The sequence below is a fragment of the Phaethon aethereus genome, assembly GCF_964289735.1.
Source record: "Phaethon aethereus genome assembly, chromosome: 11".
Lineage (NCBI taxonomy): Eukaryota > Metazoa > Chordata > Aves > Phaethontiformes > Phaethontidae > Phaethon > Phaethon aethereus.
In genome coordinates this window covers 7,290,407-7,318,224 of record NC_138587.1, presented here as the reverse complement: position 1 = coordinate 7,318,224, position 27,818 = coordinate 7,290,407, and the positions used below count along the sequence as shown (strand labels likewise).

The 27,818-nt window shown below is 47.9% G+C and overlaps 1 protein-coding gene across 1 annotated transcript; it reads left to right on the top strand.

Moving 5' to 3' along the window:
* Positions 1-2,199: 2,199 nt before the first annotated feature.
* Positions 2,200-27,818, top strand: LOC309408660 (monocarboxylate transporter 2-like; the record flags this gene model as incomplete). Its single annotated transcript, XM_082004555.1, has 4 exons — positions 2,200-2,416; positions 18,807-18,950; positions 23,762-24,637; positions 27,448-27,818. 4 exons carry the CDS (start codon positions 2,200-2,202, stop codon positions 27,738-27,740), a joined length of 1,530 nt encoding a protein of 509 aa, XP_081860681.1. The 3' UTR covers positions 27,741-27,818.

The following is a 27,818-nucleotide window of genomic DNA, read 5'->3' as shown; positions in this document are numbered from 1 at the left end:
TGCACCTGAGAGTAAAGGTCTTATGGTCGTTTTGAGTTTACTCGGTTTTATAGGAAGAAAGAAATAGTAGTGATAAAACATCTTACAGACATGTTGTAAGGAGATCTTTAAAGCTCTAGATTAACTGTGCCAGGAAAATTACTGAGCAAGGCACTGATTTTTTTTTTCCCCTCTCCATTATTGCTTAATTGCATGTGTAGAAAAATGGGATTTACAGTAGCACGGGGTCTGTTTTGGGAGCGTTGGAGGGAGGGTGGGTATAGGGAAGAGGGGAGCTCCTTCTTGTTTCATCAGAGATTGACATATTTGTACCTGAACCGAAAGTAGTACCGCTGTTAAAATCGTGGTGTTAATTCAAAATCAGGAATGAAACGCCAGCCCAGAGCAGCAAGGTTTGTCTCCCCGTTCCCTGGGGAGGGACGAGCTGTGTGCAGGCCCAGAAGGGTGTGAGACGGGACCGCAGCAAAGCCTTACAGAGCTCCCCGTGAGCGCAGGGATTTGCTCTTTCCCCGACGCTCTGGTGCGCAGCGGGCGCGGGCAGGCAGGGACCCCCCGTCTCAGACAGGGCTGGAGGGGGAGACCCCCTGCCCCCCGCAAGATTGCCACGCGGGTGGCCTTTGGCTCTAAAGGAAGAGGAGGACAGAAAAATGTGAAAAGCAGCAGTGTCTAAACGCAGATTTTAAAACCAGTGGATTTCCACACGCCTAACTAGTGTGACTTGTTTGAGTGTTGGGTTGTGTTTTTTGAAAACAGACAGAATGCAGCTCCGTGGGAGGTCAGGGAAGTGTCGGTCTGAGCCTCAAAACACAGAGAAGCCAAGGGGGAATGGAAGTTCTGTCTTAGGGGAATGGGGAAGAAAGTGCCATAGTTGCAATGCAGGTCATGTAACTGATTTGCAGGCAAAATGTCTTTTCCCAAAATAATTTGTAAAATCTGCCCAAATCATATCCCGGTCTTCATGCTTACAGGTGGAGGGAAGAAGGTCTTCCTGTCAGACAGGGCGCTGATACTCACCTGCCACCTCCATATGAATTTCCCCAAATTTGGAAAATTTCCAAATTTGGAACTAGGAGGGCACGTGGCTGAATTCCTCCAAGAGCCATGGGGCTGGGAGGAGGCAAGGTTGGGCAAGATGCACCTCTGGTGGCAAAACTGCAACTTTCCGGCAAGAGCAAACACCGCTAACGTTTCCCCAAATTAACGTCAGCGTAAAAACTGGAATATACAGTGAATTGGTGAACATAAACAGACAACTGCACGTGTCTGCGATGAGGTAGTGGTACAGAGACAGGAGAGCAGCCTGCAACGTCGTGAGGAGGAGAAAAGGGCTGGGATGCTGGTGGAAACATGGGGGGCAGGAAATTCCCATTTCCCCACGTGTCACTTCAGGACGTGGTTTAGTAGGCATGGTGGTGTTGTGTTGATGGTTGGACTTGGTGATCTTAAAGGTCTTTTCCAACTTTAATGATTCTGTGATTCAGGATGGCTTAATTAACGCCCGTGGGGTGGCTGCGTGTTGCTGCCGTCTCCCGCAATGCCTTGGCTCGGGGGGGGGGGGGGGGGGGGGTGGGCAAGGGAAATCAAGGGGGAAAACGGGAAAAGCAGAAATGCGCGTGAGAGCCAGGAGAGGTGGGGCTGGGTCCCGGGTCTGTGCTGGGGCGGGCCGGTCCCGCGTGGGGCGGTGCGGGCGGCTCCCCCGCCCCGCCCCGTCCCGGCGGCCGCGGGAGGGGGGGGGTCCGTGATCGCGCCGGTGCCGCGCTCCCGCAGGTGGGTGCTGCCGCGTGGGGGGTGCAGGGTCCCACGCGTGTCCGGGGGCTGCAGCCTAGCTTGCCTTGCGGGGGCGGGGGGCGGTGGGCTGGACACGCAGGAGCGAAGCGGTGCACCGGGTGGGAGCCGCCGTTTCTGATCTTCTCCGCTTCCACGGGGCATTTCTGGCACCGTCCCGCTCCCCGCCAGCCCCCGCGCCGGTGCCACGAGCAGCGGTCACACGCAGCGGCTCTTCCCTGCATTAAACGGCAGCAGAGAACGGCAGGGGCGGGGGCGAGGTCAGAAATAAATAGCTAGGTTGATAAATAAATAGCATCGCGCTGGGGCGATGCTGTCGCTGCGGAGCGGGGATCTGGGGGAGCAGCATCCCCAGGACTGACTCCGCGCCTTTGCACTCTGTGTTCTAGGGCTTCCCGAGCAGCCCCCCCCGCCATGCCGCCCCCCCCGAACACGGGGCGAGCCCCCGGCCCCCCGGACGGCGGCTGGGGCTGGGTGGTTGTCTTCGGCGCTTTCATTTCTATCGGCTTCGCATACGCCTTCCCCAAAGGCATAGCCATCTTCTTCAAAGAAATCCAGGATTTCTTTGGCACGTCCTATAGCGAGATCGCGTGGGTCTCCTCGATCATGTTGGCCACGACGTACGGTGCAGGTGAGTGACCCTGCACCCGCCCCGGCGGCGCGCTGTGTTGTAAAAGCAGAAATAAGCCCGAAATCTCCGCTCGGGGCCAGCGTGCAAGGAAAGCAGCAGCGTCCGTCTGCACAGGCACTATCGACAGGTTCATTTTCTGGTCGTGCTTCCGGTGGCTCCAGTTAGGGAAACAAGTCATAAGGGGAACCTAAAGGGGCTAAGGGGCAAGTTTTTGGATGTAAATGGGTGTTCGTTGGGATTTTCAAACAGGTCTGGTGCCTTCCGAATTTGTCACTGGGTTCAGTGGGTGCAGGCGTCTTTTGAGCCCTCTGGGTGCCTTTTGGGCCTGTGGGGGACTCCAAATGCCTTTGAAAATGTGGTGTGTGACCAGTGTGGTGCTGACATTCCCTTTATTTCCAGCTGGGTTTGCAGCACCTTTGCCGCTTTTCAAAATAGGGCTCATTTCACTAATACGGACACGGTGTTAACGCAGAAGCCTTTATAAAGGGGTGCGGTATCCTCTGCGCACCAGAGGCTGAGCTGCATGGTGTGTCCCATTGCTGCACCCCTTCCCCAGCCACGCTGCCAGCTGCGGGCTGCGTTGGGGAATTTCTCTGACACCACAAACAGAATGTGGCCTTGGCCCTGTCACACAGCACCGCCGTTCCACCAAAGGCAGGCAGCACCAGCCCTGCTCCTTGTATCTGAGTGGCGAGGGGCCAGGAGAGGTGTTTTGAAGAGACACGGGCATCCTACTGCCTTGCCTTGCCACAAGCCGGTAACTTTGCACCCGAGAGGCTGTGAAGTAGCAGCGTGGCTCAGGCCTGGCGTGTTGCTGAGGGTGACAGTGGTGGTCCCCGACCCAGAAATCAGAAGATTACCTATGAAAGCTTTCCGTGGGCATCAGTGAAAAAGACCTGAGAATATGCTGGTGTGAAATAGCTGGGTCTGGGTTTCAGCCAAAGGTGAGTGTGGAGAAGAGCAATAAATGAAGTAGCTCCTTGTTTGTTGTGGCAGCTTATAATTCCAGCAATGAAATCGCCAGAGTCAATCTTTCTCACCAGTTGCAAAGCAGTGCATATAAATTTGCTTGTTTTTGATGATTTTGATACCACTTTCATGACTCAATGAAACCTTGAGCTGCCTTTGATTAAATCTGCAATGAGAGGTAGACAGGAGCCACACTCTCTAGTTGTAGGAAGCTTCATCAATATTTATCCTGGCTATTAAAGCAATTCTGAAAATATTCTTTGTTTTTAAAAAGGGGGTTTTTTTTTCCCCCTTAATAATACACTGTAGTGCTTTTTGGAGAGCGCGGTTGGTAATGAAAGTAAAGATGCTTTGTAAAGGTTTGTGAAGTGGAAGCGATGCTTGAATCAGAGCTTATTGTATCCACTCTATTGTAACCCACTGCAAAGGCTTGGTCCCACGGAGAGTAGCTCTGCAAGGACTGAGTTCCTATTTGAGAACCCACATATGGAGCACTTCGAGGGCAAAACCCAAGCAGTGATTTAGAAAGAGAAATCCTCTGCTTAAGCCAGTGCCGTTGTCCCCGGCCAGCCCCTTGACCTCCCTGATGGGATGCTGAGCCCGAGCCCTGGGAGCACTGTTGGCTTTGGGATAGATTTCCACTGGGGCTTGTTACTAAATGCAGAGAAAAGCGCTTTTGCCTCAGCCCCAGCAATATAAATAAGCAGGCTGCAGTGAAAAGGAAACGGCTGGGCTCTGTATAGGCTGAACACGAGCGAGTGGGTTGTGGTGGGGGAGGGAAACGCTGCTGTGGGGAGGCAGGCGAAAGGACTGCTTGTCATTTAGGTGCTACTTAAATGCTGTTTTAAAGGGCTGGGTAAATTACATGGAATGTCTCTGAAGCAGTCAGATGGGAAAAAAAAGGAAAAGTAGGCAGTCCATGGCTTTGGTGTGTTCAGTTGCCTATAGATGAGTGTCTAGGAAGCTGCATGGTTTGGAAGTCAAAGAGAGGTGGCTAATATTTGGTACCAAAAGCATACAAGTGAGTGGAGGCTGCTGTAAATTTCATGGTCTGATACTAAAATCAGGATGTCACTTGTTGGGAAGGCTGTGGTTTTAATATAGGTGAATGTGCTAAATGTGTCCCACGGAGAGCTGGGACCGCTGCTCTCCCTGCTGGCTGGGTCCCTAACATATTTCCCTCTGTCTTTCCAGTAGCTCAGGGCATCGTACAGCGCAAGCCTTCTTCCTGGGGAAATGCTGTTTCTTCCATTGCACACAGTCTTGGGTAGGTGTTAGCTGAGACTCAAGGCATGATGATGATCTTATGATTTCAACCACCATCATCCACAGTGAAGTAGTGGGAAACCCTGCTCTGCCATGGGGTGGGGGAAGACCTTGATTGAGCGGCCCCGGAAATCATGTCCCTTCCGCAGACTGCCGTGGGCTGAAGCGATATCCCATCGCCTGTCCCGTAACGCTGCAATAAATGCACCAAAGTAGTTACCTGTAGGCTGGGGGCTCCCTGGCTGCCTCTGAGGGTTGTTGCCAGCTCTGCTTTGTCTTCCAATAAAAATGTGTCCCCCCACTCTCTGCTGTGGAAGAGATGCTCCGTACCTGACCGTGACCGAGCGAGGAACACGCTCTGCAGCTTAACCCTGCGCCTGGCAGCGCCTGCAGTTGCTCACAGCGGTGTGGATGGGGGGGCTTGAGCCTCTCGGGGTGCAGGTCACGGACCACGAGCTGGCTCTGGAGAGGGGAAATGCTGCTCTGATCGCCTCTGCCTTCTCCCGTCTGCCGAATTTCCAACCCGCTTTCCTCTCTTTCTCTCCAAATGTTCAAGTCCGTGCTGTGTGCTCTGTACCTGGGATGTTCTAATGGACTTCTATCCCAATTAACTGAGCCTCTCCTGCCTTTTTGCAAGGAGCTTTAACTCTACCCTCCCTGTTACACGGTAATATGGGGGATGATACAACTGGGCACTGTTAGACTTAATTGCAGGCGATTGTACCTTTGTACCTTCCCACTTGCCTTGCAGTTGCTCAGAGTTATGTCCATTTAAATAGTCCTCCTCTCCCCTCCTCTGCTCCTGAATAAGATTTATTGCTTGTTTGATCGTCCCTCTCTCTGCAGCGATCCAGGCTGAGATGCCGAGTCTCCCCGTGGCTGCAGACAGGGCCGTGCTGGGGGTTTGTGGAACATGGAGCAAATGAAACACACGTGCCCAAGAGCGTATTTAACACATCTAATTTGATTGACTGGGCATTTGATTGCCAGAGCGGGCTTGACTTATGAATGACTTCAGTGATTTGGAAATTCTCGTTAAAGGAGCCGGGCGACGGTTCCTGTGAGCTGCCAAAGTCGTGCTCTGCTGCGGCGCCTGTTGGGGCTGTTAGGATGCCCGTGCGGCAAAGCTCGATTTACTTTGCTGAAAAACTAGAAAATATTTTAACACTGATCTTTTCTGAAAAAGAAAAAAAAATCTAAAACTGCCAAAGTAAGCTTTCAACACAGTCCTGAGTGACTAGTAGAGTTGCTAAACCAGGTAATCATCGCCATGGCTTGTCCTTTCCTTGCCTTCCTTTCCCAAACCAGTGGTGGGGCAGAACTGTCACAGCTGCGTGGAGGTGCAGGGGGACCTCGCAGGAGCCATGCCGGCGGCACTGAGCATCGCCTACGCGAGGTGTCAGCCCGTGTCCGGGCGGGCTGGAGGGGCCGAGTGGTGCGTTTGCTGGTGTCAGGTGTGCGCATCGCAGCCATGAAAGCAAAGCCCCAAGCTTGCCTCACCCCCACCCCTTCCCCCTGCTCCAGCAGCAGTAAATGGCCGTGATTTGGAAGGTGGCCACGTAGATCAAAAGCTGTCCCCAAGAGCGCACAGGCTCCACTCTTTGCTCAGTTGGCTTCAGGGAAAGGCTGTAGCGTTGCTGTCCCCTCCCCGGTGTTCGGCCCCGTCTCTGGGCTGTGCCGTGGCTCTCGGAGCCGGGACTCTGCAGCCAGGCCGGCATCCGAGCGTGGTGGTGGCCCCGGTCAGGACTGGCCCGGCACCCTGCGCGGCTCCTCCCGCGCCGGGAGCTCAGGGCCGCCGTGCCGCCCCGCGCCTTGGCCGGGTGCGGAGGGTCTGATGCTCTCACTGACAACAGCTTCTGTTTGCAGACACCCTCGGGAGCCAGTCCCTCGTTTCCTTGGCATGCTCGTCGCTGCGGGGACTTGTTTCCAGGCTGCGCTGCTTGCTGTGTAACAGAGCTTACGTTTGCAATTCGTAAACAATGCAAATGAGGCGTATTTTCTGAAAACGCGTGCAAGAACTTACCCGAACCTCCACCGGAGCAGCTCTGTTGACTTTGACAGCATGGATGCAAATTTACAGTGACCACCTGAGGCTCTGGCTTGTAACACCAGAGCAGTGCTAGTTTTTCAGACTAAGACTGAAAAATCAGCAGCCAACAGTGTTTCTGCCCTTCACTTTTTGCTTAATTCCCCTGGGAAGCTGTTTTACACCAGCCGAGGCTCTGGCAATATATATCACAGAAGTTTTAATATGTCTTATCCCCCAGTTTCTTAATCTGAACTCGGTTGCAGAAAACAATTCTGTCACTATAATACAAGTAGTAAAACAGATTAGTGTGCAGTAAAGTGGATAGCCTGGACTTTATGATAGGGTACTCGTAGTTCTCGCCAGTGTTCACGTTCAGCCGTTCCACGTTTCCAGTTATGGAGGGCAAACTGGGAGGCTGGTGGGCGAGGAGCACAAGGGAACATTGCTTTTCTCTGACCAAATCCTGCAGGGTGAAACCCTGTCAATCTGATAAAGAAGGATTTCTGTTTTGCAATGTTTCTACTTCTTTTTCTGGTCATGGGTGAAGAGCTCATTCCTTACTCCAAATGAGAAAGGTATTACAGAGCAGTGTCTTTGCTGGTTGTAAAGGAGCCAGGATCTGTCCATAAGGGACCAAGGATGATGCCACCATCCTTCCCTAAAGGCTCTTTCAGCTGCACCTCAGCTCCCAGGTATGAGTCTCCGGGGTTGATGAGGACATACAACACTGTCAAAATGTGGAGCGTGACAGGGCTCCCGTCATGCTGCTGCGTGCCCTTGGCAGGGTTTCCTTTTGCAAAGTGCCTCCTTGGACTTTGGTAGGCCAGCACAAGACCAAAGCTCCCAAAGTCTTGCCCCATGTGCAGGGATGAGTTTTGTTCAGGGAGACAATCTTAAATAGTGTAATTGCAAAACTGAAAGTCTTTGGCTGTCACGCCTCCTGACTTGGGCTGTGTGCCTGCGTCGTGTTCACAATAGCAAACTGAGCTGCCCTTTTCCCATTTTTAAGGGTGACCCATTTCAAGCTAGGCCACAGATGAGTCCCTAGAGATAACCATCACCCAGGGAAAGCGGGAAGCAGTTGAGCTCCCGCGACAGAAGATGAGCAATATTAATTTGCTAGTCATTTAGTTGCCCTATTCAGCATCGGGGGAAGCAGCCAAACATTCTAAAAATAAGAAATACTGATGCCACTAATTTAATAGCAGCGATGTTCTTCTAGCTGCTATGGTCTCCTCTAAGGCTGTAAGAGAGGTAAGGATCATGGGAAGAAGTAATGTCTTTTATTATAGCCAACAGTTAGAGCTTGAGCAATGAGCCAGCTTTCTGGCATGTGTGCCAGAATAGAGAGAATAATTTAATACCTAGGACAGTATCTGCATTTTCAGTTTTTTTTTTTTTATGGTAGCTCTGTGGCCAAAATGCTCCTTTCATTATTGTAATGAAACAACAGAAGTCATCTGAGTGAAACTCTGAGACCAGATCCTGACACGGTCATTTCAGCTGATAAGCTTGAATAGCTGGGCCTACAGCAGGAGACATCTGACCTTTCTTCTTCCCTCATTTTGAAGAATTTCACTCTTTCTTTTGCAATTGCTATGCAGCTAAGCCTTGTGCGCGTTTGTACATGGTTTGTAGGTGCAAAAATGTGCTGCTTCTCTTGCTCCTTAGTACATAAAAAGCCAAGTTGCATCAGGTCCATACGTTGTTTTTATACTGTATGTAGTGCAGTGGAGCCTTGGTCACGGTCTCGCTATACGCTGCTGTAATACTCCCCAAAAAATCTCCCGGGGGCTGTTCTTACGCATCCAAATTTCTATTTAAATTAGGGAATCACGTTCTGTCTGTTTTGCAAAGACAAGAGCAGAGATCCGCCTTTTGTAAATACCAGAAAAATTAGAGCGTTTCTGAAGGAAAAGCCCTATCCTGAAGCCAGTCAGTGTTTATTACCCGTTATTCATTATTTATCACTTTGTAATTGGATGAAATGTCTGAAGATTTAATTCTGGAGATGCTCCACAACGGAGTCTTTTCTCCAAAGAAACTTTCTCCCCGAGCTTGTAACTGCTTAACAGAGCATCTGCTAAAGCAGCAAGGGAGAGACTGGGAAGTTGAAAGTCGACCATTGACCTTGAACATTTAATCCAAAATTTTATAGCTGTATTTTATTACACTGCTAGCATGATAAATTGCAGTGACAGGTTTAGAAAGCACCTTACAACATGCAGTGGCGTAAAGCTATATTTATAATGAGTTTGATTCCGCAGTTTTTAACTTAATCAAAACTGCCAGTGTTCTCTTCTGGTCTGGTCCAAACCTTGTCAAAACCTTCCCTGCCTCCAGAAGCCCTCGCCCAGGGCTCTCCATCCATCCCAAGTGCTTGCAAATAGCTGTGAAGTACCACAGCACTAAAAGGGGAAACTGAGGCAGGGGAAGAGAGGCACGGGTTTTTTACAAGCACAAAGCAGCAAGTCCCAGGCCAGGATTCAGGAGGTGCAAGCTCTCTGAGCCGTTTCGGCTCAGACGTTGCCTGATGGAGCACAAGCGCCAGGGCCGGACGTGCCTGACCGGGAGGCTTTACCGTCTGTCCTGCTAAACGCTCGGTGACGGGGGTGCCTGGCAAAACTGTGTCGTGCGTTGCCCAGCGTTTTGCACCGGGTTTGTTGTGTGTGGAGTCCCAAATGGCTGGGCATCCCCCTCGCTGCGGGGAAGAGAGCTGTTTGCCTGTGTGGAGCATCCTATGGGGCTGCCGTCCGGTTTAAGGAGCAATCTCTCCAAGGCACGAGTCCTTTTGCAGATACTGTGCTCACGTGCTGTTGCTGCTGTTTTCATTCCCTGTTGCTGAGAAATGAGCTGCCACAGCATGTGCTGGCGTGTTTTCCTGTTCTTTAAGAAACCCGGAGCCCCAAAGACTGAGTTCTCTCACGAGTGGCTTCGCTCCTAAAAAGCAAAGGGGTTATCTTTGTGCGTGATGCTTGGGTGGTTGCACTATGGGCTTTCCATCATTTTCGATAACGTGGCTTAGCAGGGAAACGAACGGCTCAGTACCTGGGCACGGTTTGCGTTCGGAGGTGCCCAGCCCACGTGCATGCAGTGTGGCTCTGCGCTGCGCCGCCGGCCGCTCGCCGGTCTTTCCAGGAAGTCCAGCGCCTGTGTCCTCTGGGTCCTGTGTTGTGTCTGACCACCCCGTGGGATGCCTCAGGTACCCGAGGGTGTCCGAAATGACATGAGCACCTCCTTCATCAGCCTTTAGTGCTGAGCAAGGGTTACGAGAGAGGAGGGCTGGACAGGCGGTATTTAAAGTAATGTGTCAGCTCTCTCTACTTATGTGCTTACAGCATCGGTCCAACAAAAATTCTCGAGTAGGTCTTTCACTAGGATTTCTCTAGGCATGTGCTTTTCCGCCTGGATATTTTGTGTAGGCTGAAACAAAAGGAGTATCTCTGTTTATCCACAGTGGATATCCGGCATCCTGCCATCGTGGCCCAAGCCCAGGCAGGTGCTCCCTGTGTACCCATGGCTCAGCTGCCCGGTGCTGGACTTCATCCTTTTGCTTATGATCACCATCTCTTGGAGTCCCACCAAGAGTCAATCGGCCTCCCTGTGACATTGAATCAAGACGTCTTCCCATGCTGGGGCAATCCCCGGGGTAGCAGCACCATTACGGTTGTGGATTTTGTTAAGAAAGCACGATGAGGAATGATTTGATTTCTGTAATGGATGGCAGTGCAGATTCATATACTTCTCCTGACTCTCAGAGAGCACTCAAGCCCTGCAAGGTCACCACGTATGTGCTTATATTTTTTATTTTTTTAAATAGTCCTGTTGTACTTAAAAGCGATAATAGCACTATAGGTTCAGGTGAAATATTTCTGTGTTCGTGGACTTGGTCACAAAGCTTTATCATTTCGTCCTTCATTGGAGCTAGCAAGGTCACCAGGCAGCAGTAATAGAGGTGTGATAGACTTAATAGAAACCAAGATTAATATGAACTAGGAAGAAGAAAGTGAAGAGTTTTGGTTGGGGGACTGTTAATGCTTTACAGGCAGGTGTTAAGCCCGGGAGTAAGTTATAATCCACTCCCGCAAGTGAAGTTCAAGCACGTGGAAGCTTCTTCCCCCAGTCAGTACAGCATGCGTTTTGTGTGCTGCCGTAGGACGGAGTGCGAGAGTGTTGATGCCAACCTGTCGCATAGCGCTGCAGCTTTTCTGCCCCTGGATGGCTCTCCAGCATAACTGGTCTCTTGGTCAAATTATGTAGGGCTTCCAGGAGGTGGACAAAGCCCTTTAGAGACCATGCCCAGGTAGGGGCTCATTTGCTTGTAGAGCAGTGTGTTAAGACCACTAACGAAGGGCTGCTGATCTTGGGGAATAGGTGTAGGGAGCTCATGTTCTGCAGCTGGGCTTCAAACGACAGAAGGGATAAAAGTCTGTGATCCTGCCAAAGCAAAAGGTTAGCTAAAAAAATCGTGGGAAAGAAATTCAAAAAACGTGAAGTCGTGACCTTCTGAAGGTCAGCGGCTGTGATCTGCTGTGTGGGTGAGATCCAAACCAGCAGCCCGGGGAAACCACTGAGCGCAGGCAGCTGTGTGCGGGGCACCTGCGGTGCCATCCCCTTGCAGGAGCGGTTATTTAATTGCCTAAATATGAAGTGACACAAAGGACCTTGGCTTCAGCCCCGATTTTGGAGCTGTTGGCTCGTGGCTTCTCCGTGCGCCGCAGGAGCAGCGCGCTTCAGCTGTGTAATCTGGAAATTGAAATGCCAAAGCGCTGATCAGATAAGATTGCTGGATAAGGAAGAGGACACTTTGTCTTTCTGAAGCTTGGACCTCATCTGCTTTGTTTTTCTTCTTTTTTTAACATCAGGATGCTGCTGTGGCAAATGCATGTCTTTCTGATGGGTGGTCAGGGCCCCTGGCTTCCCAAGGACGTGCCTGGCGGGTGCAGGGCAGGGAGGGCTGCCGCGGCTTGGTTTCTGCTCCAGATCATTACACCCACTGCCTTCTCAGCTGGATACTGTGCCAGTCCTGCCCAGGAGACCCAGCACCACAGAGCCTGGACCGACCAGTTTGATGACCGAGTAACGCGTGTCCAGGCAGTCTCTCGCGTGCTTGGTTTCTGCATCTCTCGGGGGCTGTGCTGGAACTGCAGCCGTTGCCCCCTTTAACGTACAGACCATTTTCCTCACCTACAAGGAAGAACGGGAGGAGGCTTCTGGTGACTGGTTAGTGGTTGGAGCTGCTGTTGCATATGCTGGACCTCAGCCTCCTTATTTAAAAATGATTATTTGCAGTGCAGATACTAACAGCAGGCATCAGGGCAGTTTAGGGGTGGACAGGTCTTTGGAAGCTGCCCTTTGGGGTCTGGCAGAGGGGTATTTGATACCATGGCTGTCACCTGGGATGTTTTCTTGCTGCTGCTTGTCCTCCAGCAGCGGTGTGCATGACCGTCCTGTCTCCAGTAGCACTCCCTGAGGAAGAACCAGTTGTGTGTGGGCTCCTCAGACATTGCAGGCGCAAAACAAACCATCTGAACCAAGCAGTTGAGACTGTTAACGCACTGTGTTATTACCAGGTACCAGCAATTCCCTCCTGGTGATCTGCAGCAGGCGTGTGCTGGGCTCCTCTAGCATGGGTCCGCTGGTGAGCAGCAGTTCTCCAAGCCCTAGTGGCAAACAGTGAAGAGCAAGAGCCACCCTGGTCCTGCACCTTGGCCTTCTAGCAAGGCAAAAGACTGAAAGGCTGCAGGTTTTAACCCTCTCATCCCTTTCCCCTGCTTTTGCCATTGTGCCCCATGTTTTCTCAGGCCACCTCCCTTTTGGGCCGTGCGTGGTTACCGGGTGCGGATTGCGGACGCTGATCCCCTCCGCCTGGGGAGGCTGGTGGATCCTGGCAGCGTGTTAATGACGCGGGGGCACTTGCTTTCATTTGCAGGGTAATGAGGAGGTTGCTCTGTTACAATGGGCTGGTACCCTGGTGGATAAGTTACGAGGCCAAAGGCAGTGTTGTTATTCCACCGAGGGAATGAGATTATTACTGAGGAAATTGCAGACCTGCTCCTGCCGTTGCTTTACTACTAGTGTAATAATAGACTTTGTTTTATTAGTATAAATGATTTCCCCCGCTTTCCTCGCAGCAGAGTGCGCTCTGCTCCTTCTTACGTCCCCAGTGACTCCACATAGTCAACGCCAGTCACGTCGTGCTGAGTTCCTCAGTATTATCTGTGTTTTCACAGCAGTTCGGAAAATATTAACTATCTGGGCAGTTCTTTTGGTGCTGACCAATGTCCTTCTTTAGAGCTGCTTGTCACTGCAGAAAAGTGGGAAAAGCTGAGCTGCACATTGCAGCCCCAGTCATGGGGGTTACTGGTGGTCCCAAATCTGCCAGCACTGGGGTCCGTGCAGTGGACTATTTTAAACTGTTGCTATTTTATCCTCTGCATGGCCATCAAGTGGTCTTACCAGCAGACATATGATGTTTGCAATGGCTCTGTGCCACTTTATACTGTCAGAAGGTCAGTCTTGTGAAACCTGGAAAAAAACCACGTTGCATGGAGGCCTCTGGGTTAAGGGATCTGTCTTTCAGGGTCACAGCTCTTAGCTGCTTCTCTGAGAGCCCCGCACAGACGTATTTCAGCAGAAATTCATCCAAACCAGGTTCCACTGAAATGGGGGAAAACTGTTCCTGTTAGTATTGGGTTAAACTAAAAAAAAAAAAAGACAAAGCAAACTTTACAAAGAAAGGAAATATATATGGTCAGAGGTACAGGAGAGAAGAATGTTTTAATCCTTGTTAAAATACATCGGTGTTTTGTACCAACACTGAAAGTTTTGCAACTCATAAAAAATTCATAAGGCGTATTGAGGAAAACAGAAAGGCAATTCAGGTGTCCATTTTTTGAGCACTGTCATACTTGCAAGAGTTTAAGCCAGTCTGGATTGATATTTCTTGTTAAATGCCAACTCTGCATTAGGATCCTGTCTGGATCATAGTTCAGCGGCTCAAAAAGAATAAATGACAAGATGGCCTGGCTTTGTGGAGGAGAAGAGAGGAGAGTCCAGGCTATTTTGCATTTTCTTTATGGTTTTACAATCTCCTCTTCAGGGTCCTTTTTACTTCTGCAAACACAAAGCTCAAGGTGAGAAGTAATTGGACAAGCTAACAAATGAGTTAGGGCTTGCTTTATTTCCCACCGGCAAGTTCCTCTGTTTTGCTTGCCACCAAGATCAGCTTCTTTGACACGGCCTTTCATGTACCAGCTAACGACGAATGGAACTCTGCCACTGGTATGAGAAAAGAGAGGTTTTATACAGGACAGGCACTAAACCACCATGATTTATATGGGCTGAGGATAGTGCTTTACATTACATCAGTCTTCCAGGAGTGCCATGATCCCAGCAGCACCTTTAGGGGATATTTGGTGTGAACTGTTGCTCTCCAGACTGCAGAGTGTTACTGCAGGCAGAACCCCCTTTATAGGCACCTTGCTATGCGAGGGTCTGGGGTGTAAAACAAGGCATTTCTGAGCCGGCTTTCCTTGCTCTTACACAGGGGGTGGTGGTAGCTGCACCGGAGAGCGTGTCCCCCAGCAATGCCCTGTGAGCCGCGGGAGCGCAGAGCCACTGGCACGGCTCTGAGCGCAGCCAGCAGCAGGATGGTGCTCAGCATCCCCCGTGCCCTCCGCTGTCTGTCTCATCCCCTCGTGACGGACAATACATGACCACTGTGGCTGGAAGTGCCTCGGGAGGGAGGAAGCCACTTTCTGGGTGGTGGAAGGGGCTGCCCTGTTTCCTAAGCCTGGGTGGGTGGAAATGCCGTCCCTTCCCGCAGCGAAGCACCCGCGCTCTTGTGTCGTCAGCCTCATCTTTGTCATGTATCAGGGGGGATTAAGTTTTATTCCTGATTTCCTCGTTAGAAGTTGCGATGGTGCTGCGGTGGTGGGGTCGTGGGGACGGCGTGGCTGGGCGACGCGAGCCCTGGCTGCTCTGGTCCCCGAGGAGCCACGCATGGGGCACACGCTCGGCAGCTGAGACGGCCTGTGCTTCTCCCCGTGACTTTTCAGGGACTCTGACAGCATTTGGGGGCTGCTTCTGCAAGGCCAAGCCAGGAAAACGGCGGCTTTCTTAGATCTTTGCCAGCTCTTTCTCTTGCCCTGTCCTCACCTGACTTGGTAAATTAAGAGGCAAAAATCACCCCGAATCCTGTTAGCTTCTCCCGCCGTTGGCTCGCGGGAAGGAAGGATGGTTTAGTTCGGATGCCAGGACAGGGAGCCTGTGGTTCCTGCCCATTTGACCAGGCAGGTATTAGCAAGTAAAGGTGCCTCGGCATCTAAGCCGCTCACGTTACCGTAATTGGTTTAGGTGGGGTAATATGCGGTACCTTTATTCTTTTCATGCAGGCTGAATAACTGGTAAATGGCAGGTCCCGCTTTTCAATTCCACCATGTTTCCAGGGGCTGTCACACTTTTAATTTTTGCAATAGCTGCAAGCAAAGCAGTAATTGTGCTTCCTATTTCCCACAGCTGTGGCACTGCCTTTGTTCTTCCCTCTTCTTAATTCCTCTGCCCTGACTTGAGCTATTGGATGTTTTCCAAAGCTCCCCGGGACACTGCTGTTAAAGTTATCTAAAGTTTGATGGCTCATCAGCCGCTTGCGAGAAATACACTGCGGGTGGCATGTGGCAGGGCAGGGCAGCAGAGGTGCGCTCGGGCCCGCTGGGTGTGATGCTGATCGCCGAAGACGCCTGGGCAGGGTGAAGGTGTGCGTGTCTGTGCTTCGTGCGCCGGCCCAGGCTGGCAGGGTTTGCGTGCTGAAGCGTGCACAGCTATGATGTGACATGTTGCGCGCACCGGTTTCTGCCGAAGGGACGGGACAGCTTTTGAAAGGCTGCTCCGTTAAAGCCTATGGTCGTTTCTGTAGGTCCAAATGACTTAAGTGGAAGTAATTTTGGGGACATGGTTTTGCATTTGCTTCAGTGCATTTGAAAGGTCTGCTCAGGACTATTAATAAAACCTTCGACCGATGAGCAGCAGCTCAGGGAAGTTTGGTTTCCCAACTGTTTGAGGCCAGGGGGGGTGGTGGGGTGGATTCTCTGGTGTCTCGTAAAGTGTAGGTCTACCTGATGCTTTCCCTGCAGGTTGAGTGTTCATCATGGCCTTTGCTGTGGATTCTCCAGTGGCTGGAAAGGTTTAGTCTAGATGCTCTGCTCCTGTTTTCTCCTCTAACTGGCTGTATTTAGTATCTTAGAGGTCTCTGACCATCAGTTCTACGTGTGTGAGGCTGGTCAGGGAGATCACATGCTGCCACTCACAGGTGTGGGCTGTGATCCTGTACACAGTGCTGCTTTAGCAAAGCAGACTTGCAGGACCTGGACTTAAGGTTTCAAGGTGTGAAGGAAAAAGGTTCATGTAGCTTCTGAAGTTCATCACAGTTCCCTGTGAGCTCAGCCCAGCCCAGGCAGATGATAACACCTTTGAAATCACAGTTCTCCCACCCGGACTGGCAAACAAGTGGGACTGGTTATCCCCCTGTAAAACTGGTAACACTGGCTACAGCAAATGAAGGCAGTTTGCTGAAGGTCACACAGACCTGCTGTAAAGTGTTGCTGAAAGATCACACAAGACAAGAACAGGGAGCAGTTGCAGTCTCATGGCTTAATAAGTAATTGCTGAGGGGTTGGGCTGTGGTTAGGGACACTGCACATTCATGAAGGGTGCCCCAGGGGCACAGGAAGGGTACTCGCATTCGTAAAGCCAGTGGTTGGGATACGAACTTTTGCTTTCATCTACTCCAGCCTCCACCCTGGGTTGTCCCTGTAGCCAGGAAGCAGAGCAGAATGTGTCCCACCCTCGGACCCTTCCAGTTCCTCATCTGCTGTCATGGTCCTTACTGATGGGTGAAGCCAATACAACAGCTTATGAACTGGAGTGAGAGGGATGTCGATCCATATTTCCCTTCTCCCAAGGTAGATGCTGTAAGAGTGGGAGAGATGTAAGCATTTTGTTTTACTTCTCATAGCAGGGGTTTCTCTCCCCAGGAGCTGCCCTGTGTCAGAGCAGGAGAGGGGCCTTATCAGGGATCTTGTGGACTTTAAATGCTCTGCTCCATGGTATGGCATCCTGTAGTTTTAGAGCTAATGTGAAAGCCCTCTTCCAGCGGGAAAAGGTAATTGAAACCACATTTTCTTAGCTGAGTAATTAGATTGATTCTGGAGAAACGCGGACATGTGGAAAATTGAAAAATGGAAGAGTTGTGTGCCCTTAGGCTGCAGATGAATGTCTTGGTGCCTTTCTGAGGAGCACTGGCTCGATCTATTGAATTATAGGACACACTGAGACCAGCTCAAGCAAGATGCAAGTCCAAGCCCTGACCAGAGGAAACTCAGTAAGAAAGGGGTCCCTTTCCTGCTGTGCTGATCTGACCTATGTATATCTTTCCCCAGAACTGCTCATTGAATTCTGTAGTGCTCTGTGCAGCCAAAGGGTGCAGGCATGTGCATCCAGTTACAGGATTAGGAGAAAAAAATCTTCACAGAATTATACACTTACAGAAATTTTAGTTGAATGGTGCATTTGATGGGACCAGCTCACAGATCACGCCGTTATAGGGATACTGCTAAGACTGCACTTGTGTGTATTTCATTTATGAGCATTTTGACCTTAGACATTTAGTGGAAAGTATTTTACATGTTACGGATGTAACAATGGGCTTCATTCCCTAGATTAAACCAGTCATTCCTACTGTTTTTTATTCTTGCACACTATAACAGCTGAGAACTTGTTCGGATGCTGTCAGCCACGCTGAGGGGATATTGGGGTTTTTGGGTCTCGCTCCTGTGCTCAAAGTGTACTGTGGTTTGCAGGGTCTGGAATGAGCTCTGGCACTATTTTTGGCTGGGGTTATTTAAGCAAAGGTAAATATCCTACCAAATGGCTCTGTGGTGTGGTAGATCCCACAGTTAAACTCTCCAGAGATGCCTGTAAGCTTAAAATACCTGTTTCCAGTAATCTGTATGTGGATGGTGTGGACTGTTCGCAATGGCAGGAATGAAGGCAAACGGGCACGCTGGGCTCCGAAGCACCGTTGCCGTGTGCTGAGCAACACCAGAAACAGTCAGGTGAGATAAGATACCAAACGCTGCCTGTATCCCCCTGCCTCATTTCCAGCATCATTTTTGCAGCATTTTAGTTCAGGTTTTTTGAATCGTTTTCTTACGTTTCATAGCTTGACTTCTGGACCGCTCTGTCCTGCTCAGTTTGCTTTCTCTCATTCTGACTTCTCAGCCTGATCCAACTTCAGAGTTGGCTCTGCTTGGAGCAGGAGGTTGGTCCTGAGACCTTCAGAGTCCCTCTGACATAATACTCTGTGATTCTGATTTTTACTGGTCCTCCAGCTAGTTGAGACTACTATACACAAGACCTCCCTTCTTTCCTCCTCCGCCCAAAGCTGCTGGCATGTTCCGCTTCCTCAGATTTAAATCCTTCCTTTCGGTGTGCACAGTCATTGTTAAGCTCTTTCCCTCTTTCATAATTTTACACTTCCCTGAACCACCTCTTTACATAAATGCAAGACCAAACTGATTCTTTTGAGCTCCGGCTAATCCATCACCCTAAACTGTTTCTACCTACATAGACTGCTATTAAGATTTAATTAACAACTGTTCTGCTGAAGCTTCAGTCTTGGTCAGCAGTATCGGAATTGCATTAAATAGAGGCATTAAAAATGCAACAGTATTCATGATATCAGCCTCGTAATATGAACCACTTCTTTGTGTGCGTGGTTTAGCATCATAATAAATCAAGAAGCTCCTATGTTGGGATCATGTGTTCACCTGATTTGTTATTGCTGTTTGCCTTCTCTGATGACACTTTAAAGTCCTGGGTGCAGGAGCTGTCACCAGCTACACAGCCACTGTGTGGCATGGGACATGCTGCCATCTCCACACAGTGTGCATCATCTTTCTCTCTTTTTCCATTTTCTTCTGGAGTCACGCTAGAAGCTGTCAGCAGCACCTCAGAGGCGCTGATATTGCAGAGTTTTATCATCTGCCTTGTGTCAAACATGCCCTTCTGTCAGAAGATGGTGTGTCTCAAACAATCCTCAAGAACCATTTTGCTCTCTTTCCCCAGGTCCTATTAGCAGTATTTTAGTAAACCGCTATGGCAGCCGACCCGTGGTTATATTTGGAGGCCTGCTGTGTGGCATTGGGATGGTCTCAGCTGCCTTCTGCACCAGCATCCTGCAGCTCTACATCTGCGTGGGCTTCATTACAGGTAAGAAGCAAGCATCTCCTTTCCACGCACACCTGAGCTTCACTTCTGATGGCTTGGGGCATCCACACCTGGGGACCTCAGCCAACCACAGTGGGAAGCTGGTGAGATAAAAAGTTGGTGGAACACGGGCCCTCGCTTATTAACTGCTCCTGATGACCTTTAGGAAAGAGCATATCCCCTGCTCAGTGCTGTGCTCCTGCCTGAAGGTTGCGTGCGGGACCTTGGCAGGGGAGGTGCTGTTCACAGATGGGCGCTCTCGGCCAGAGGCGATGGCGAGGGTGGCCATCAGCGCCCTTGGCTCCCGCTGAAGCGAGCGCAGGTTGGCTGCGCTCTGCCCCAGGCAAGGCAAGCCCTTCGAGACGCAGGTGCAACTATGAGGAAAGCTCCTGTGTTCCTGTGCGTTATCTTCCCTCTGCGAGAGATATGAAGTAAGATTTCAGGAGGATAGTTTACTTGCCCTTTGCCCATTTGTGAGGTTAGGAGGTCCTTTATCTGAAAATAATAACTACTGGAATCGATTGAAAATATGCAATATTCTCCCTATCGAGAAAAAACAACAACTATATTTCCGTATTGAAGTTAGGGTTTGAATTGTCTGTATTGAAATATGAATTTCCATGTTGGAAACTCAAACAGGAGAAGGCACAGGCTCAGTCCAGCGTCTTTAAAGCCTGCAGGTGCTGGGTTATTGCTTTGAAAGGTAGATGGATTAGAGTTCTCCAGCTGTGTGAGTACAGATGCTTAATTGTAAGCATTTTCATTTGATTATTTTGACTAAGGTACAGCCAGTGTTTCTTCCAGTGCAGCTAGGATATCTGCCTGAAAACATGACACCGTCAGTTCAAAATTGGCTTTTGAGGTTGCAAGGTGTATGTTTTAATGAATGTTCCCTCTCTCTCTGCAGCCGCATTGTGTTGCTGCTTTCTGAACATGAAAAGTATGAGCTCCACATTTAAAATCAATAAAACCAGCCACTAGCAAAGTAAATTGGGACAGAAAGTTTGTCGCCTTGTTCTCCTACACCAATATTGCTTTATTAAATATGTACAGTAGTGAATAAATCCCCATGTAGGATTCCCTCTCCTAAACCTTACTCTTTCTAAGGAGAGTCACTGTAGTTAGAGGAAACTGTGTTGTTATTACTGAATGAATAAATTTTGCAGATTCCTTGAAAGAGATTCCAGAAACAAAGCGATGAGAAATAAAAATAACCAATGCCTCCCATGGATAAATTCAATATTTATTGATGCATGAGCTTGCAGCATTCCCTGCTAAATAAATGTCCTCTAGCACTGGGTTCGCACACAGAAACCGTAAATCCTTTGCTAAAAATAGATGCGTTTTGGTGAGCAGAAGGGCTCAGGCAAGGAACAGTGCTGTAGGAAGGCACCAACTCCTATTTTTTCAAAGGTACTTCTCTAAAGACATGCCAGGAGGGAATTTTGTGGCTAACCCCAATGGGTCTAGGGTCTGTGAAAACTCTGCTCTTTTTTGTCCCTGGATGTCTTTGCAAATTTGGTTCGTTGCCCACCCCAGAGAGCTGATAGCACGAGCTGTGCACATGGAACCCTCGTGCCAGCAGCAGGGTACCAGGGCAAGCTGCCCCCGTACCTCCTCGTCTTTAACGCTGTGATGTTTCCTCACACCTTTGGTGCTGCGTGTGTCTTTTCCTCTTGCTGTCTGAATGAGGGCAGCTGCATGGATGAGGTTTTAGCTAACAACCCATCATTTCCAGGCATGGTGTGTGTGCTGGGGAAGGAATATTAATTTGACAGAGAGGGGAAGATGCTTGTAATCCTGCTAACATGCTTGATGCCTCTAATTATGCTTGAAGTGCTTTCGCTGGTCGGGCCTAACATGGAAGCAATCAAGGGCAATTATGAAGCTGCCTGCTCATCACGCAGCCGAGGCAGCGTTACTGTACGAGGAGAGAGACTTCTGTAAAGGCGATTTACAAGGACTGTAAAGCAACCTGTAAACATCACGGTCTTTCCAGCCTCCTTCCCACCAGCCTGAAGAGGAAACGGACTGACGTAAAAATCCGTGTTCATGTAGTTCGCAGGGATGGAGATAAGAACAAGACAGTTGGTACTAGAAGGTCTCTGCTGCAGTCCTGTGCCTTTGGCATATTAATAGAAATATCTTCAGAAGGAAGTATCTGTTTACCGTGGAGGGATTAGACACGGCAATCTCAGCTGCTTTCTTGATTATGTCTTTTTCCATTTGCATGCGGAGCAGGGACCGCGCTCCACTGTCAGCGGAGGCTCTGAAGCAGCTCTGTCCTTGATGGCACCGAGCTGTGGGCTGCACGAGGCACTTTGTGTACACTGTAAAACCCCTGTTCTCTTCCTCACTTGTTTCCCTATAGTGCTTAGAAAAAGAAATGGGGTTTGCAAGCTGTCAACCTGGGTAGATGCCAGCCCGGATGCATTAAATAGGTGTTTAGGCATGACATCTCTTCTTCAGGTTCTTCAAGTCTGAGGTAGAAACAGCAAATGTCAAAGCTAAACACAAGGCAATAATGACTGGTCAGAGTTTAGTTCAATCTGTAGCAATTAGACTGCCACAAAATAAAATGGGTTCTAGGGTGAATCATGTTCACTAATGAGACTAAAGTCTTTGCCTCGGCTGTTAATGTTGAGCATTGAAATACCTGGTAGGCTCTTCCTTTGCTGATAAACTAAGAACAAGATCAATAGCTACACAGCTCACTCCTGTAGCACGACTTACTTCCTTCTGCTATGAGGGAGATGTATTTATCCTAGGGAAGGATGCTCCTTCTGGCACGGGCTTGCTTCTCTTCGTGCAACACCACTGGTAGGTCTCTCTCTCATATCCCAGGGGAGAAAATGTGGTTATTTGAGGAACAATTTCAGCCATGGAAAAGCTCCTGTAGTTTCTGAAAACTGGAATAAAATGGATTTAAATATTTCCAACTAAAGTCAGCCAAAAGCTTAAAGTAAATTGAAATTCCAGTCAGTCAATTTGAAAGTCTCCAAAATTAATTCATGGGAAGAGCATGAGGTAATATTAAATTAGATTTGTCTGACTGGCAAATTAATGTTCACATAATAAAAAATTTGAGTTGATTATTATTTAAGTGGGTAGCTGGCATCCAGTCTGACTTTCCTTATCTGCACGACATGTGGTAGGTCCCTACCAAAAATGATTCTGTGGAAATGATGGTTCAGTTTCTGCCCTTACCTACCAGCCAGGGAATTACAGAGTTAAAGCAAACTCTAACCCACTGTGTTGCATCTTCTTAGGTGAAAGAAGATGCAGTCCTATAGCTGAGCACCGTCAAGGGTGTCCTCTAACCAAGGCTGTGTTTTGCCTCCATAGTTCTCAGGTCAGCCCTCTCACGGGCATGAATTTGGCCCCATATGCATTATGAGCAGGCTGTACTTCCCAAAGACATGCCCTACAAAATATATGGAGTATCAAGAAAAGTTCATGCTGAGAATGTGTTTCATATCAAGACCAGTTTTAATATGTTGACATTTCAATTTGTTTTTCATGTTGTAAACTTTCGAGTAACTTAAAAAATAATTAATCTTATACTTGGCAAAAATCATAATTTTGTAAAACCCTTCAAACTGAAGCTATCCAACATCAGTTGAATTCTGCTGCATCAGTTGGATTCTACTCTATCAGCAACTAATGATAGTATTCCTTAATTAATTTTGAGGACCTTGACCTTTCTAAATTCTCTTCTGTAAAGCAATATGCCTAATTATGTACTGCACAGTTAAACAAACTAATTATATAGACTAATGAACAAGGAAAAATCTGCATGACCCTATTTTCAGGATTCATGTTCTCTGGTATAATCACTTCAAGGATTACATTTCTGCTTTGTTCTAATGTGGCTTTTTCTTTCCAAGATGATAGGATGGAAAATATGTGGCATGATATTTAAATGTCATTTTGATGGAGGTCTGAAAATTTAACTTTTTAAGGAAATACTGCTCATGATAGAAATATTTGAAGAGATTATTCTATGCTAGTGCTGTCAAACAGAACTGCAGAAAGTTGAGACCATCACAGCATTAGGTATCTCTGCCTTCGGATTTCACCTGTGTGAGAGCAGCTCACTAACTGAATTAGCAATGTAGCTTTATAACACCATTTATATATCTAAATGCAATAAAAATAAATTTTAATTAAAAGAAACACTTTAGGGTCTTGTTTAATTAGCATCTTCCATAGCTGTTTTGCTACGTACTTGCAGACCTCTCAATCTTTTGCATCAGACCTGAATTGCTCACACCACCACATGAGTAGCGGCTGAGTCTGCCAGCCCAAAAACAGTGTTGGGTGCCGACTGCCCATGGAATCGGGTGCCAGCCGCACGTGAGAAGGGTGCGCTTTGGTGGTTAGCACTGTCCCAGCCAGAACAACCTTCCTCAAACTGGGAGTTGTCTTTTTTTTTTTTTTTTTTAAATAAATAGTTCCATCCTGTCCTCCAACAAGACTGCTGTGTCTGGACAAAACCAGCCAGCATTCACTGAGGGTGAAGTTTCAATTTCTTCTGAAGCAGACTCTTTGCACTAGCTTTGCCACCCAAAAGATTTGCAGTGCAAAAGGAAGGGGCATCCTCTGACTGAAAGTGCCTTTATGGGACCTGGTTTCCTAAGTACGGCAGCCAGAAGTTTAGGGATATCTGGAGCAAAGTTTGCATCCACATTATCATGTTGAAGAGCCACCAGTGGGCCAATTGTCCATGAAGTTGCCTAAAACAATGAGCTGATGATAAATGGGTCTCATGTCTTTCCTTTGCATATCATCTCAACTATTCTTCTCTGTTCCAGGATTTGGCCTTGCTCTCAACCTCCAGCCATCAGTGATAATCATAGGGAAATACTTTCTGAAGAGAAGACCCATTGCGAACGGACTGGCTATGGCAGGGAGCCCCGTGATGCTTTGCACCTTGGCTCCTCTCAACCAGTTCCTTTTTGACAATTTTGGCTGGAGGGGCAGCTTTTTAATTCTTGGGGCAATTTTATTAAACTGCTGTGTGGCAGGAGCTCTCTTCAGACCCATCGGGGCAGCCACAGCGTCAGTCAAAACCCAGGCGATTGAGGAAGGAAAGGAGACCCCAAAAGAAGAGGTCACTAAGGATGCCATGGAAATGAGTAGCCCCAGGAATGTCCCCATGGAGACTGAAGTGGAAGAGGAAGAAGGAAAGGACTGTTGTGAAAAAATCAGTCAGTACCTCGATTTTTCCCTCTTTAAGCACAGAGGGTTCTTGATTTACCTGATCGGAAATGTGCTCATGTTCCTGGGGTTTTTTGCCCCCATTGTTTTTCTGGCGCCCTATGCAAAGCACATCGGCATTGATGAATATTCAGCTGCTTTCCTCCTTTCAATCCTTGCCATCGTGGATATGATTGCCCGACCTACCACTGGCATCATTGCAAACAGCAAGTGGGTGAGGCCGCGGATTCAATACTTTTTCAGCTTCTCCATTGCTTTCAATGGCGCCTGCCACCTTCTGTGCCCGCTGGCTTCTGGCTACACGGGGCTCGTTGTTTACTCCATCTTTTTCGGCTTGGCCTTTGGCATGGTTTGTGCCATGCTTTTTGAAACGCTCATGGACCTCGTGGGAGCTGCCCGATTCACAAGCGCTGTTGGCCTGGTCACCATTGCGGAGTGCTGCACTATATTGCTGGGACCACCTATTGGAGGTGAGTGTATTTGCTTCCACTGGGTTGTCACTTACATTTAGCCTCTTGCAAGCACAGTTTGTAAGAAATGATTGTAAAAGTGTCTTCTCTGCTTCCCACCCACAGTTCTTCCACTAGTAATTGTACAGGGAAGGCAGGTTCTAAGTATCTCCTCCAACGTTTCCTCTTTACTCCTTTCTGTGTAGTCCTCCAGTTGAAGTCAAGAGTTGCAGAGTGATCTTTTAGTCCCTGATCCCTTCAAACACTTAAACCGAACTTGCAGACTGGGACTTGTGCAACGCCAAGAACCTCTCCTCCTGGAGAGCCTGTTGCAAAAGGCTGGAGTCCACCACAATTTAAGCACAGTAAACCACAACAGTTCTATGAAATCCTCTTGTTGTCTCAAACTTAGTATTTGTTATTTGTCTCTAACGATCTGAGTACTTCTACCTATGGATTCCAGTCACCTCAGAGCATCTGATAGATTTAAAGCTGTTCCAAAAATAAAAAAAAAAAGTTTTTTTTGGATGGCATGGTGTGAAATATCAAGAGACAGAGACCCTCAAGGGTCCATGCTGACCATACGGAACCTCCAGCAGGGCTTACAGTCATCTGAAAATAAGTGGGAGCAGTGATCTCCTGTGATTTTCAGAGCCTCTGCTTCTTTCCCTCTGTAGCATGTGCTCATTTCTTTTTCTACAAGGAACACACCGTGTCTGGAAGACACCATGTTTGAATCTGGCACTTGGCTCTAGTACAGTCCTTATCAAATCTGAGTTGGCTATGAATTAAATGACTTTACAGGTGGCATGCTCTCAATGTATAGATACCTATAGATACCTACAGATACCCTATCTATAATGCATTTCAGCTGTATGCAAGCTATAATAACTGGTTTGGAAACTGGTCACCTTTAAGTATGCTAAAGTGTTTAATTATGTTGTGTGTGCTGTATGTATTTGGATGTATAGAAGTTAAACTCTGCTAAATCTTTTGATATGCCAATATTATAATAAATTTAAAGAACACACAAAAAGAAGGCAGTTTAAACCCATTTCCTGGATTCAAAACTGAGATCTGGCTAATACTCTGTACGACACCTCTTGCAGAGCCATTTAATTCTTCATATTACCATGTAGCTCATACAGTGTGACAGAAGCAGCTGTATCCTCTTGCTGTCTTAGAGATTCATTATTTAATTAATGACAAACAAAAGAAAATACAGTTTTAAAATGACCATTTTCTGAATTATATAATTTTCTGTGTGGAAGATTAAGTTAATGACCAGAGACTGATAATGAGGCTAAAACAGTTCTTTGTAATAGTCAGTAATATTAGTTTTGTAGGGTTTTCCCCACCATTTTAATAAGCAGCAAATTTATTGGTTCTTTGGCATCTTAATAACCTACTGCAGGGTTCTGCTTTAATGAACTAAGTAAATTGTTCCCAGTGTGTTTTATAACTTTATCTTATTCTCAAAGGAAAAGAGGCAAGACTACCCTACTGTTGAATTTTCCAATACTCTACTCATTAAAACTCTCATTGAAACCGATTTAGGAGACCTCTAGGTCATCCTGATTAGCAGAAAAGGAAAAATTGTTGCAATTAGCATTTGGTTGATGTTTCACCGGTAGCATGGAAAACACAGTGCATTGAAAATGGTGCACCAAGGCGTCTAGGAATGACCCAGGAAGAACCATTGACCAAAACCAGTTAAAAATTATTTTTGTGATCAAGAAATCTATTTGGTGGCAATAAACTCCCTTGTTAGTATAATGCAGTGGGATAATTAGTCATCAGCTTTTCAACATTAGGGGTCAGTCAGGAAGTAATTAAAGGTCTCTCTTTTTAAGGAGGAGAACATATTCCAAAAAGACAGAGAGCTTATGGATGATGGGCCAGTTTCAGGGAGGACTATTTGTATTGTGAAGGCCAGGTTAGGAGGGGGTCTTACTTTAATTAGGATTTGAGATGTTAAGAATGGTCTGTGTTGTGCCAGTAAATGGAAATTAATGCTCAGGATCATAATCCCAATAAGATTTGCATTACATTTTGACATAATGGAGAACACTGACATTTCAATTAAGCCATCTCTCTTCAATTACTCTGTAACTCCGTAGCAGAGGCATTAACCTTTGAGAGGAACCTGTCACATTTGTCTTGGCATTGAAATTATCTGACATTGACAGCATCATCTTTGCTTTCCCTGGAACTAATATTTTCCAGTTCCACACAGTGCCCTTTCATCTTTAGATCATGCAGAAAGGGCAGCAGTGACCAAAAGCTGAGTCCCCTCTGACGCTGGTGAATGACCCGTGGTGGAATAAATTGGAGGGTCTTTGTCAAGAATCCGAGACGAGACCCAGTGGCCAAGTGCCATGTCATGAAGGTCTCCCCAAAAGCTGCTGCTTTTGTTGGCAGCCTGAGGACTGCCAACTTGAGTGGGCATCCTCGTAGTTGATCACTGGAGTCAATGGAAAGGCTGTCTGCAGAGTCTGTGATCAGAGGACTTGATTTCTGCATGGAAAAAATACATGTGCTTGAAAAGTCCAGACTCTGCAATGTAGGTCTTCTGTCCCCTTCTACCTACCTGTACAAATTATTGGTAGCATTACTATATCAATGTTAACTACTCACAGGCTATATAGTGGAACACGTGTGAAGTATTTGCAGGATGAGAGTATTTGTGGAAGAGATTAGAAGTACAGAGAATGTCTTATTTTATCCTAAAGCCGCAAGGATGTCCCTTTATTTAGGATCTGAAAACACAATATTCTTGCCTTCATCTCGAAGTTTTTTGTTTGTTTTTTTTTTAAATATATGTTTTACAGGAACTCTTATCGATACCTTTGGGGACTATAAATACATGTTCATTAAATGTGGAGCTGTGATGGTCCTGGCAGGAACCTTCCTGTTCATCATGAATTATTATAATTATCGTATGCTTGCCAAGGAGGAGAAGGAAAGAAAGGCAAAAGAAGAGGACCCTAAATCTGTAAGGACAGAAAATGAAGGCAGAAATAACTGGAACAAAGAAACCATACGGGATGGGCCTGAACTGGAACCTTTGAGGGAGGAACGAGAAGGACTAAAGAAGGAAGTGAATGGCACAAATGAAGTTTAAACCTGTTCTCATGGGCTGAATGGGAAATTACTTCTGGGTTGCTTAAGTTGACACTAGCTGTGAAATCACACTAGGTTT